The 14,510-nt window shown below is 49.2% G+C and overlaps 1 protein-coding gene across 1 annotated transcript in view; it reads right to left on the reverse strand.

Annotated features, from left to right (window-relative positions):
* Positions 1–14,510, reverse strand: part of LOC138247101 (transmembrane protease serine 3-like) — a 139,226-nt gene that overhangs the window by 17,100 nt on the left and 107,616 nt on the right. The window contains exon 8 of the mRNA XM_069201845.1: positions 2,880–2,923. Coding sequence (XP_069057946.1) covers positions 2,880–2,923 — 44 coding nt within the window. The remainder of the gene's footprint in view (positions 1–2,879; positions 2,924–14,510) is intronic.

Below are 14,510 nucleotides of genomic sequence, written 5' to 3' on the forward strand. Positions count from 1 at the left end.
TCTCCCCGCACGCCCTCGCCTCACCGGACTACATCCTCCTAGGCGACCTCAACTTCCATCTGGAACAAAACAACGACCCCAACACCACCACCCTGCTCGACAACCTCGCCAACCTCGGCCTCAAACAACTGGTGAACACCGCCACCCACATCGCCGGACACACGCTCGACCCTATCTTCTCCGCCAGCAAACACGTCTTCTTCAGCCACACCTCTGCCCTACACTGGACCGACCACAGCTGCGTCCACTTCACATTCCGACGCGAGACCTCCCACCTCCGCACTCAACCCATCCCTCATCGACAGTGGAACAAGATCCCTGAAGAGCAACTCTTCTCCGCTCTCGCCGCCAACCAACCCACCCTCACCACCGACCCCAACGACGCAGCTCTCAACCTCACAAACTGGATCTCCAACTGCGCTGACAACCTTGCTCCCCTCAAACGCACGCATCGACAGACCAACACCAAAAAACCTCTCTGGTTCTCTGACACCCTCAAAGAATCAAAGAAAACTTGTCGTGCCCTTGAGAAGGCCTGGCGCAAGGACCACACCGCTGACAACATGACCGCCCTCAAGAACGCTACACGCGAACACCACCACCTGATCCGCACTGCCAAAAGGAACTTTTTCACCGACAGACTAGACAAAAACAGCCACAACAGCAGAGAACTCTTCAGCATCGTCAAAGAGTTCTCCAACCCCAGCGCCAGCGCCAACGCCGTCACGCCCTCACAGGATTTGTGCGAATCCCTCGCCACTTTCTTCCATCGCAAGATCAGCGACCTCCACGACAGCTTCGGACACCAGACCCAACCATACACCACTGAACCCGCTTCCCCGGACATCACCCTCAACAACTGGTCCCACATCAACACGGAAGAAACCAAATCCATCATGAACTCTATCCACTCCGGCGCCCCTTCGGACCCCTGCCCGCACTTCATCTTTAACAAAGCCGACGACATCATCGCCCCGCACCTCCAGACCGTCATCAACTCTTCTTTTTCTTCTGCTACCTTCCCCGAATGCTGGAAGCACGCTGAAGTCAACGCCCTACTAAAGAAACCTACGGCTGACCCAAGCGACCTGAAAAACTTCCGCCCCATCTCTCTTCTACCTTTCCCAGCCAAGGTAATAGAAAAGACCGTCAACAAACAGCTGACCACCTTCCTGGAAGACAACAACCTGCTCGACCCTTCACAAACCGGATTCCGAACCAACCACAGCACGGAAACCGCCCTCATCTCAGTCACAGACGACATCAGAACCCTGATGGACAACGGTGAAACAGTCGCCCTCATTCTCCTCGACCTCTCGGCTGCCTTTGACACCGTCTGTCACCGCACCCTAATCACCCGCCTACGCTCCACCGGGATCCAAGGCCAGGCCCTGGACTGGATCGCCTCCTTCCTCGCTAACCGCTCCCAAAGAGTTTACCTCCCTCCGTTTCGCTCAGAACCCACCAAGATCATCTGCGGCGTACCTCAAGGCTCATCGCTCAGCCCGACACTCTTCAATGTCTACATGAGCCCCCTCGCCGACATCGTACGCAAGCACGACATCATCATCACCTCCTACGCCGACGACACCCAACTTGTACTCTCCCTCACCAAGGACCCCGCCAGCGCCAAGACCAACCTACAAGAGGGTATGAAGGACGTCGCAGATTGGATGAGGCTCAGCCGCCTAAAGCTGAACTCTGAAAAAACGGAAGTCCTCATCCTCGGCAACACCCCGTCCGCCTGGGACGACTCCTGGTGGCCCACGGCCCTCGGCACCGCACCGACCCCCGCAGACCACGCCCGCAACCTCGGCTTCATCTTGGACCCTCTTCTCACCATGACCAAGCAAGTCAACGCCGTGTCCTCCGCCTGCTTCCTCACTCTCCGCTTGCTCCGTAAGATCTTCCGCTGGATCCCCGCCGACACCAGAAAAACCGTGACCCACGCCCTCGTCACGAGCCGCCTGGACTACGGCAACACCCTCTACGCCGGGACCACAGCCAAACTCCAAAACCGCCTGCAACGCATCCAAAACGCCTCGGCCCGCCTCATCCTCGACGTACCCCGCAACAGCCACATCTCCGCACACCTGAGACACCTGCATTGGCTCCCAGTCAGCAAAAGGATCACCTTCCGTCTTCTCACCCACGCACACAAAGCCCTCCACAACAAGGGACCGGAATACCTCAACAGACGCCTCAGCTTCTACGTCCCCACCCGCCCCCTCCGCTCCGCTGGCCTCGCACTTGCTGCCGTCCCTCGCACCCACCGCTCCACGGCGGGTGGGAGATCTTTCTCCTTCCTGGCGGCCAAGACCTGGAACTCCCTCCCCACCAGCCTCAGGACCACCCAGGACCACTCCGCTTTCCGGAGACTCCTAAAGACTTGGCTGTTCGAGCAGCGATAACCCCCCCTTTCCCCCCTAGCGCCTTGAGACCCGCACGGGTGAGTAGCGCGCTTTATAAATGTTAATGATTTGATTTGATTTGATTTCCCACAGGGTCAAGAGTTGAGACAAGGCTGAATCACAGAGAAAAGCTGGAGATGTACCTGAAAGACAGTCTAGCTCTTATATAGACAAATGCTGTAATGCCACAGTGCATGCACAATGCCTCATTCTGGTTATCCACCATGCCAAGCTTTAGCACATCATTTTGATAAACCTGAAAAGTTTACTAACTCTTGATCACTTCCACCATGAAGCAGGAGCCACCGAACCCCTTCGACATGCACTGTCCAATGTTTCAGAGGACCACTGCTAATAATAATTGTCTGCAACTAATATGTTTCTTTAAAGACACACAACTGGGCATGGTGCTCAACTACACAAAGCACATAGGGCCACAGGAACAGGTGTGATGCCCTGAAGTGTTACCTGTGCACTGCAGGGAGACGCCTTGCTGAGCAGGACAGCTCTGACTTCATGTACCACAAGGAGACAGAAACAGAACGTAGAGATTTTAGGCCACTTTCCCTTTACTTTCTAGAGCATTCTAAGTGATTCCCTGAATACAATGCATGGACAGAAGCAAGATTGAACCTCGGTCATCAATAATAAATGGGTATAAACTATTGTCATCCATGACTGACTGTAAATGAATCATGGTTGTTCATGGGCGACTGCTAATAGAGCATGGTTGTTTGTGAGTGGCTTCTAATGAACGGTGGTCATTGATGAGTGGCTGCTAAAGAACCATGGTGATCCATGATTCATTGATTATCAACCAATGTAAGCCATGGCTTACCACATACAAACTTTGAATATAGTTCATCATAAACTTGAGAGCAGGCACCAGGGCATGTTCTGCTGTGCCTTCAAAAACAGCAAAGAACATTCCAGGTTGCTGTAAATGCTATACAACGTTCTAACAGACTGCAAATGAAACCACTTTGCTGTTGGTCTGGAGGAATTTCTTTTCAGTTGTGGTCAAGCACACATTGTAATATAGTTAGTGTAGTGTGGTAAGCTTCTAGATAGAAGATCACCTAGGATGTTTGTGCACAGCCACAAAGCTGTGGGTTACTTAGAATTCAACATTTTATCAGCCTATTCTAATCTGGTTTGCCTTCACCACTGTCGAAATCGCTGTTACCATTAAGATCATTCACTCAGGGCTCTATCTGACCTTTGTTCCCACCCGCCTCTGCCAAGGAAGTCCTACAAATCAATGAAGCACTAACACCCATCCTCTATTCTACCATTGACTCAACCACATTCTCGGGCACCAAATGTGCCACCATCATGCCCCTGCATCTGCTGACCCAGCAGTCCTTTCCAACCACAGACCCATCTCCTGCCTACTATACCCAGCAAAGGTCTTAGAGAAACTAATTAACCAACACCTCACCGACCACCTCAGCAACCACCAGCTCCACGATGCCACAAAGTCTGGATTCAGGTCCAGTCACAGTACAGAAACAGCACTCATTTCCACCACTGACAACATCTGCATGATCCTTGACAGGTGTGACACAGCAGCCCTCATTGTCCTGGACCTCTCTGCAGTATTTGACACGGTCTCACACCCATCCCCATCAGGCTCCTGCATGACAGACCTGCTTTCTGCTGGATCTGATCCTTCTTAAATGATAGAGCACAAGCTGCAAGCCTGGCAACTTACTCCTAGGAAACCATCAAATATATCTGCAGAGTTCCTCACGGTTCATCGATCAGTCCCACCCTCTTCAATGCATATATGATCCCTCTGGTGAGCGTCATTGTGCATGACATCAACATCTTCTCCTACGCAGATGACACACAACTCATACTCCTCCTCTCGGACAAGACCCCCAACACAAGCAACATGACCAAAATTGTTAACTGGATGAAAGACAACTGTCTCGAGCGCGGCAAGACAGAAGAATTGATCTTCGACAAGATCACCTCACCATGGGGCTCCAACTGGTTGCCACCCGAACTCCGACCCACATCTAGTGCTCGTACCAGAAACCTGGGAATAATCATTAACAGCAAAATGGACAAGACTGCAAAAGTCAACGCAGTCACTGCATCCTGCTTCCAAACCCTTAAGATGCTGGTGGCTCCCACGCAACACAAGAAAAACTGACACTCACGCCCAAGCCACCAACAAGTTAGACTATGGGAACACTATCTATGCCGGGATCACCAAGCAACTCATTAGAAGACTACAGACCATCCATATAAAGTAAGGTTCCAAGGGTTTTTCTTCTCTCCGTTGGTGGACCTGAGTAATGTCCATCCTGTGACCTCCACACAGACGGTATTATCTGGCGGGATGCTGCAGCTGAGGAGGGAATTGGGTGTACAAGTAAAATTGAAGGAATGCTAGGGCTGCAAACTGTGGGAATGAAAAGAAAATGGATGTAGCTGTATCCAGACTAGAAAGTTTTTCTTAAAGTGCATACAATGTCCAGAGGGGCGAGGGGAAGAAGATGAGATACCGTGACCTTAACAAAGAGGTGTCTTTCAGTAAAGACAACTTTGCCCGTGTGTGATTCACATGTATTGTGTGATTGTCAAACACTGAAGATATTTTGGAGTGATCAGTTTGACTAGATAGCTCTAGTGTGGAATGGCCAGATGAGCAAATATCAGGAATACTGAAATATATTGCATTCACACAATTTCTCCAGTTACAACTCGAAGCACAACTTAAAACAATCTTCAAGGTGGGGGACTCCCCCTGCAAGCATATTTAGCATAGGCAATCAGTAACTTGAAAATCAAGCCAACCACTCTACACTGCCCGGACATACCATTCTCACCCTGGAAAAGGGCAGTGAATGTGCAGGTTCAGAAAATCTAATTGAAGTGGACACTGAAAGTCTCCTTTGCAGTCCCACCTTTGAGACACTTGATGTCTCCTACACACCGGGGAAAGCTCAGCCCTACTTTCACCAAGCCCTCACAGCCCACAAACACAGGAAAATCATATACATGAGGCTTCTGACTCTACCAACCTTGGATTTCTTACCCCTCCTGGGGGAGGCAGGGTGAGGCAATATCCTGCAGGCTTTGCAACTATCACAGAGAATCCTGGCTCCACGTACTGTGCTGTTTCCCCAAACTTGCCAATCACCATCATCATCTGTTAGTCCCCCAATTCTGGGCCAATGTGATAAGAATGTGTAGAAAAGCCTTGGACCTGCTTTTCTCCAATAACACTCAATGACCGTAGCAAGGTTGGGGAAATTCACAGACGTTATTCGACAACAGTTACAACTGGGTGAAAAGGGTTCAGTTGCAAACACGACCCATGCACTTTTTCTTCTCCTCTTCTGGGGTCTAAAGCCCCAGCCGGCCTTTGTGCCCTTTCTGCACTGACACTTTGCTGGAAAACGAATGCAGCTTGTACGTCTTAAAGGACATGTGCAAAGACACTTCAGCCCTAGTGGTTAGGCATGTCTTCAGCTTTAACTCTTTCTTGTTTCACCTAATCATATTTTATCAAAGCAGCAGCTACTACCAGGAAGGGGTGGTCACTGGGGTGGGTGGGCACTGGGGTGGGTGGGCACGGGGGTGGGTGGGCCCCGGGTGGGAGGGCCCTCCAGCTCGGACCCTCTGAACCTTCACTGCACTGCTCGATGCCCCTCACCACGAACGAGATCCGCTCCATCATAAGCAGCATCCTCTCCGGAGCCCCTACTGATCCCTGTCTCCACCACATTTTCAACCTCCATTGCACCTGAGCCCTGCCACAAACTCAACTGCTCCATGGAGACGGCTACCTTCCCCGAAGACTGGAGGCACGCCGAAATCCATCCACTCCAGAAGAAACCCATGGCTGACCCCCTGGATCTCACAAACTACAGACCCATCTCTCTACTGCCTTTCCAAGCCAAGGTCATCGGAAAGGCCATAAGCGCACAGTTCCACAAACACATCGAGGATGACAGCATCCTGGACATCTCCCAATCAGGCTTCAGGAGTGAACACAGCATGGAGACAGCCCTTCTTGCTGCCACAGATGACATCTGTTTGCTCCTCTACCGTGGCCAAACAGCAGTCCTCATCCTACTGGACCTATCGGCCGCCTTCGACATGGTCTTCCAACACTCCCTCTGCTCCAGACTCCAGGCAGCCGGCATCTGCGGCAGGGCCCTACACTGGATACGCTCCTTCCTGACCGGCAGAACACAGAGAGTCAGACTCCCACCTTACCTGTCAGAACCTACAGCGATCAGCTGCAGAGTACGCCAGGGTTCCTCCCTGAACCCATCACTCTTCAACATCTACGTGGCCCCGCTCACGTCCATTGTCAGAAGCCACGGAATAAACATCAGTTCCTATGCCGACGACACTCAGATGATCATCTCACTGACCAAAAACCCTACAACTGCCAAGAAGAACTTCCACAACGGGATGGAAGCCGCCGTCGCCTGAATGAAGGAGAGCTGCCTCAAGCTCAATGCAGACAAGGACAAGATCCCCAACCTGGGACCCTCCACATCAGCCTGGGATGACTCCTCGTGGCCTGCTACACACGGCACCCCCACCCCAACAAACCACGCACCCAACCTCAACTTCATCCTGGATTCATCACTCGCCATGACCTGCAAGGTCATCTCTGTTGCATCCTCCTGTTTTCACACACTCCGACTTTACCGGAAGATCTTCAAATGGATCCCAAACGACTGCCACAAGACTGTAAAGCACACCCTGGTCACCAACAGACTCGACTATGGCAACGCCCTCTACGCTGGCACCACCCAGAAGAATTTAAAGAAACTACAGCACATCCAGAACAGTTCCGCCAGGCTCATCCTGGACGTCTCCCACCACAAACACATCACCAGACACCTGAGAGACCTCCACTGGCTCCTCGTCGAGAAAACATTTAACTTCAAACTCCTCGTCCATGCATACAAGGCTCTCCAAGCTCTAGGACCCACCTACCTCAACCACTGCATCACCTTCTACTCCCCCAGCAGACCTCTCCATGCCACTCATCAGGCACTAACCACTGTATCCCGCATACGGAAGACCTCAGGTGGAGGAAGATCCTTCGCCTACCTCAGAGCAAAGAGCTGGAACACCTTGCCTCTCCACCTCAGGCAGTCACCATTGTTACCTTAATTCAGGAAGGACCTTCAGACCTGGCTCTTCGACTGAAGCACTGAGGACCGACCACCCACAGCGCCTTGAGACCCTTACGGGTGCGTATTGCGGTCTACAAAGTTCTGATTGATTGTGGGGTGGTGGCAGCAGATGGGGGTAGATGGGGGGGGGACCAATAATAAACAAACAAAAAAACCTTACCTGCCGCCTCAGTGTTCCACCGCCTCTCATGCTGTTACCAGCATTAGAGAAGCGCCAGGATTGGCCTGAACAGGCAGAAATGCCACTCAGGGAAGGGGTGGGAGCCTGCACTTGGTCTCCACCCAGCTGTGCAACACAGCTGGGTGGAGCCCTCTAAGTGCGCATGTCAGTTTGACCGGCCTCAGACGGCAGGCCAAACTGACATGCACACTTAGAAGTGCATATACCACTCCTCCTCCCCGGTGATGTGTGGGTGGCTGGCCCCACCCTCACTAAGCGGAAAAATAAAGTGATAGTAAAATACTTTTATATCACTTTATGTTTCTGCTTTCAGCAGCTAGGTAACACTTCTCCGCCATAGTAAAAGGGCCGCCTCTGTTTTATCATAAAATAATCTGGTTTTAAGTCAAGAGTTAATATGCACCTGCTTAATCACAATGCTATTCCTTTTTAGAACTTTACTGTTGTTTACAATGCCATTTCTTTCTAAGAAGCACTGCTGACAGTATTTTAACATGGTTTTAATATATTTGTTATATTAGTACTTAGGAAGTGCAGCACAGCAGCCAAGCCACAGCAAACACTTTTGGTTTTGACAACTGGACCTTTAAAGAAGGTCCTACTGTCAAAATCAGAAGGTTTCATCTGTGTCCCCTACACACATGCAGGGGACAGAGATGAAATGTCAAAGTAGCTCTCTGCAATGGCACTGCAAGGGAAGCCTTAAGGCTTCCCCCTCAGTGCCAGGTAGCCCGTAAAGGGCTTTTGATAAAAAAAATCATTTTAAATAATTAATATTTAAATAAATAAAAATATATAGGGACCACCTTGTGGTCCCTGAAAGCCCATAAAGAGTTAAAAAAACAAAAAAAACAAAAAATATGTTCAAGTCAGCTGGACTCATTTCCATTTTTTTGTAAGAATTTATTTCAAATTTTTTTTTTTTTTTAAACAAATACATTTTTTTTTAATTGGAGACAAATAACTCATTCTAAGTATATCAGACATCAAAACCTAAAAAAACCTCTCTCCCCCTCTCATGTTCTTTCTCTCTCTTTCAATCAATTATCCCACTCACAGACCCACTCGGACATCCACGCACACACTCAAAGACCAACTCACTCACATACCTACTCACGGACCCACTTAGACCCTCATGCACTCACTTACAGCCCGTCAGACCTTCATACACACACTCAGACAGTTATGCACTCACTCACACAACCACTCAGACCGTCACACACCCACTCACAGACCCGCGCATATACTGACACACCCACTTAAACACTGATTTACACTCTCACACCCAGACAAACACTCCGACAGCCACTCTTACCCCCAATACAGCCTTTCGCACTTACTTTCACACTCAGAGAGGCCACGGCTAAATTCCACTGTGCATTCGCAAAGGGCCGTGCACAACATTGGGTTGGGTGGTTAGGGGGGTAGGCCGCAGGGATTGGCTGCAGGCCATCCCTTGCGGGCAACCACTACTGCGCACGGGTGAAGGCAATGCATGATGCAAGGTTGGGTGCTTATTAGGGGTTGGCCTCAGGCCGTGCGCGGGCGTGTTTGGATTCATGTATAGCAATTAAAATTACTATACATTAAAAACACCATAGAAATTCACTAAAAAAATCAAAGATTACAGGGACATTTTAATTATGTTCTGAATTTACTTGTACAAACCGGAGTAATTCAGCAGTTAGAGTTCTTTCAAGTAACTAAAACTTGCGCTCTAAGGTAACTATAACTTGCGCCTTACCATGCACAGTTAATTACTCCACATATTATATCACTGATGACACATTCTAAGCCATTTTTCATAGTCTCACTGCAATATTTTCTATAAACTTATTGATGAGACAACGCATCAATAAATGTCTCCCCCGTGGTGTCTGATGACGTCAGCACACGATCGCGCGCTGACCTCATCAGAGGCCTGCCCCTCCGCACTGGAAGCTCAGCTTCCGGCACCGATCGGAGGAGAAATGCTTTTGCATTTCTCCTCCGATCACGTGGAGGGGTCGAGAAAGGCATCAAAGGAAAGGCCTTTCCTCTCCTTCGATGTCTTTCTCAGCAGAAATGCCCACTAAGACACCAGGGATTTGTTTTTTAGGTAATTGACAGGAGGGGAGTGGCCCGTTGGGCAAGGGCTGCTCCCCATGGGGCCAAATTATTTAGGCCATTTCTGCCCCCCCTAATTAGGCCGACCTGCCCCCAGGGGGTGCAGAAACCCCCTGGACACCAGGGATATATATATTTTTTTTTATATGTGGAGAGCGACCCCTTTGGCAAGGGTCGCTCCCGGGGGCCAAAATTACTTTAAGGACATTTCGGACCCCCTTGGGGGCAGAGTGGCCTATTTTTATTAGGCCAATCTGCCCCCAAGGGGGGCAGAAACCACTAGAGACCAAGGATTTCTTGTTTATATTATTGAATGAGGGGTGTGGCCCCTTGGGCAAGGGCCGATCCCCAGGGGGGTAAAATATTTTTAGGCCATTTCTGCCCCCCCTGGGGGCAGATCGGCCTAGTATAATTAGGCCGATCAGCCCCCAAGGGGGGCAGTAACCCCTAGACACCAGGGATATGTATATTTTTTTGTTCACCTTTTTTTGTATATATGGGGGGTTTCCCCTTAGGCAAGGGTCGCTCCCCTGGGGGGCAAATTGTATTTAGGCCATTTCTTCCCCCCTTGAAGGCAGATCGGTCTATTTTTATTAGACCAAACTGTCCCCAAGAGGGGCAGAAATCAATAGACACCAGGGATTTTTATTTTTTTGCGTCAATTTCACGCAAGGGGAGCGACCCCTTAGGCAAGGGTTGTTCCCCTGGGGGGCAAATTTATTTTAGGCCATTTCTGCCTCCCTTGGGGGCAGATCGGCCTATTTCTATTAGGCCGATCTGCCCCCAGGGGGGCAGATACCACTTAGGCACCAGGGATTGGGGGGTGTGTGTGTTTTGTTTGGGCAAGGGTCATTTTTTCCAAAATAAGAGGGTGGGGGTATGGCCATACCCCCACCTCAAATAAATGGGGCCAAAGTTGTTCTGCCCACCAGTGGGCAGATAGGGCAATTACCCCCGATCCACACCCAGGGGGGGCAGAAAGTCTCCTAGATGCCAGGGAATTAAAAAAAAAAAAAAATAGTGGGCTGGTGGCTACCAACCAGTATGGGCCTGGTTATTCCCCCTCTCCAACTGATGGGGCTAACAGTCTTTCAGCTCTCCCCCGCACACTAAACCAACATCTTAAGAGGACATTTGATTATTTTGGGTTTTGGTTTTACATTTGGGCCATGAGAGCTTGGCTAACTCTCAAAATCGTCCCACTTGGAATGGTGAGGGCTGCACTTTTTGGACTTTGGGACGCTACCATGTAGAAAAATCCACAAGACCTAGACACATCTGAAAAATAATCATCTGGGTGAGTCCAGGGTGGTGTGCTTCACATGCACCCTGCACCATTTTCTTACCCAAAATGCCCTGCGAACCTCCAACTTTGCTGGAAACCACACATGTTTTCCCCATGTTTGTGATGGAACCTTCCGGAATCTGCAGGAATCCACAAAATTCCTACCACCCAGCATTTTCTCATCTATACCGATAAAAATTCTGCCCCACTTGTCAGCCTAAAAATGTTTTTTTTCCACACCTATATAAACATAGTTTACAGAAGTCCAGGCTGACCTTTCATGGCTCTTTCACCATCCCCCCCTTGTTTACTCCTTCCCTTCCAGCCCTCCAGCAGCCCCCCTCTGAAGCAGCAAGCGACAGAGGGACCAGAGGTGGAGTACCCCGCAGGGTATGGCTCCTGCACACCCATCGATGTGTCAGCCATCAATATCATATAACGCGTGACGAGCCACCGAAAACAGGTAAGTGTTGTCCTTGTGAGTGGCCACAGAAAAGGAGCACTTCAGAAAGTAACTACAAAAGAAGCATTGGCAAAGCCAGTAGATTTGATGTGTGTATGGCATGTGGATCAGGCATGCACTTCATACATGTGTCCAACTTATTTTGAGTATTTACTTTTCTGACGCAAGTTTGTCTTTCAGCTCTGGGGAGTGAGTGTAGACAAAAATATATGACAAAATGGATGCTACAGAAAAAGGGTTCCTCTCTTTTCATGCTCCCCATTGCCGCCACCTTTGAACTGTAAACTAGCCCCTCATGCATTCCAGTAGAGGGAGAAGGACACACCCACAGGCAGAAGAAAACCGGTGTGGCTGAAATGCTTCTGTGGGCTGATCCAAGATGTGACTGACATTAACTCAAGCCAACAGCTGAATGTTCCAGAGCCAAAGAAGCCAATGACTGAGCAAGAATGATTTAAATCCCCTCACAGTAAACAGAATACACTATGTTCCTTATATGTATCAAATTTACAGATGAAGCCAGGAAAGGTGCTGGGATTAGGGACATGGGTTTGTGGCTAAGGAAGAGCAGAGCGAAGCAGACCCCGACAGCAACTAGTGAACAAGGTGGTTCAAGGAAAATGTCCATCTCTCTTTGAAAGAGTGTGATTCACCCCGTCTAAAACCCCTTAGTCGGGCTTACAAGGACTGTCTGGTTAGTACTAAGATAGACGTAACCCCTTACAAATAAGGGATGAAGAAAACAAGAGGGTGAGTCAAGGGCCGAGTTTAGAGCCTCTGACCAAGAGATCCTCAAGTTATTACATTAAAATATATTTTCAGTACATTGACTAGTCGAGGCCTTAACAGAAACATATGGCCCTAACGGCAGCTTGTCAGCCCCAGTGTGTATTGTGCCCCTTTCCGTTTCCACATACCTTGTAGATCACAACTAGCCCATCCCACAGAATCATTCAAGGAAGCTAAATGTTTTATGTATTCTCTCTGGGCCTGATTCCCAGCCACATTTGAGTATTTCCCCCCAGCCTTCTTGACAGGCTGAAGAGAGATGAATTGCATTTCAGTCGCAAAACATTCACACATACCAGTGCAATTCGGGATGCCCTAATCCCGCCCCTCCCTAATGCCAAATCGCAACCGCTATTTGATCCAATTGCTACAGAACCCAAATAGGGCCTTTGTACATACAAAATGCTTTTTAGAGTATGCAAACAGCCCGCTTCAGTGAATCGGACCGTTTACGACCGCTAAAAAGCTCTGCACATCTGGCCCGAGATGTCTTACTCTTCCTAGTGACTCCCAGGGCATTGCCCAAGTGCAGGGGAGACTTTCCACTGAACCCCCTCACCTTTCCTAGGGAGTCAACAGGAGCATTGAAAAAAAAAATATAAAACACAAAGGGGCAGAAAACAGCTGCCCTACCCCTCTGGGGCCACAGAACAGCGGATAACAGACCCCTGCTTCTCTGCTCTGTTCACAACTGGGACCAGAGCATAGGAGAGGGTGCCAGCTGCCCTCTTCCTCCTGAGGGATTGTGCAGATCATGGAAGTGCAGGGCAGAAGCTGACCCACTGGAGCCATCTCCTGCACCTGGTTGCCAACAGGCAACAGGGTGCAGAGCAGATGCTACCTGGCCTGGTTCTCCAGGGCCTGCAGAATGTAGGGGTTATGTAGGCCGGAAGTAACTGGCACAGGACTGTGTGAACCATGGCCGATTAGTTTGATGGTTTTTTAAGCAAACTCTCGCTCTTGGGCAAGGACAGGAGGACATGGGGGTCATCAATTACAACCACACTTGTGCAAGACTCACCCCCTTCCCATCGGCAAGGAGGTGGAGTCATGGGGTCACATTCTACCCTTGACCTTGGGCATGACGTAAAGACATTTTATGGATTTTGGGGGCTCGGGCTCAACTTATTTTGGGGGCCCCTTCCGGATCAGCGTTAAAGTTATGATCCAGTCTCAGCTCTTTTATGCCCTCTTTGGCCAGGTCACTGACAGTGCACTGGTCCATTCTAAATGTGTTTCCATCTAATATTCAGGGATAGTGATGTGTGTTTTCAATATTGTAATATAGCAGCAGTTCACTACAATTATTGCAAATAATCTCTGTGTATAACTGCCATTTGTCATGTCTGAGGTCTTCTTCCAATCTAAAATGAACTTTTTTATGGATGTTGCATGGTGTTGTCAAATACAAACACATATCCCTGCATAATGTCTGTAAAAGACTCCCATACACAGTGCTTAATTTGTAAATAAAAACGTGCCGGTGCCCAAAGCTCTCATCTAAAACACACGGCTGCTGCAATTAAATGCACAAGAACCGAATACTGAGGCAGCGTAATCCTGAAGCCATCTCCAGCTACTTTAATCAAATTACAGTCATTTCCTTCCCCTTCAGCTCACTCTGCAGCTTTCTGCTTTCTCTGTTTGTGACGCTTTTAGAAAGTTTTTCTCTTCCTCTGTCTTTCCCATATGTGTCTTTTGCTCGCAGTAAAAGCTTGAGGCAGATAAACAAGCGCTGGCCCTCAAAAATAAGTGCCTGTGCCCTGCACCGGATACCACCGGCTCAAATTAAGCACTGCCTACACATCACCCTTCTTTTAAAAAAAACAAAAAAAAAAAAGAAAGTGATATTTAAAACAATCTGTTTAAGAATCATTCACGGTCATCAGAGAGAACGGTCGTTTTTGGCTCTTCCCTGTCACAGGCACTTGGCCCACCTACACAGCTGAGGTATCATTTTTCCCGGGAGACTGAGGGGAACATTGGGTGGTAGAAACTTTGTCCCGGTGCGGTGATCCCACACAAAAATGTGGGGAAAATGTAATTTTTTAGCTAAATTTGAGCTTTGCTGAGGATTCTGGGTAAGAAAACACTATGGGAT

The sequence above is a fragment of the Pleurodeles waltl genome, chromosome 7 (genome assembly GCF_031143425.1).
Source record: "Pleurodeles waltl isolate 20211129_DDA chromosome 7, aPleWal1.hap1.20221129, whole genome shotgun sequence".
Taxonomy (NCBI): Eukaryota; Metazoa; Chordata; class Amphibia; order Caudata; family Salamandridae; genus Pleurodeles; species Pleurodeles waltl.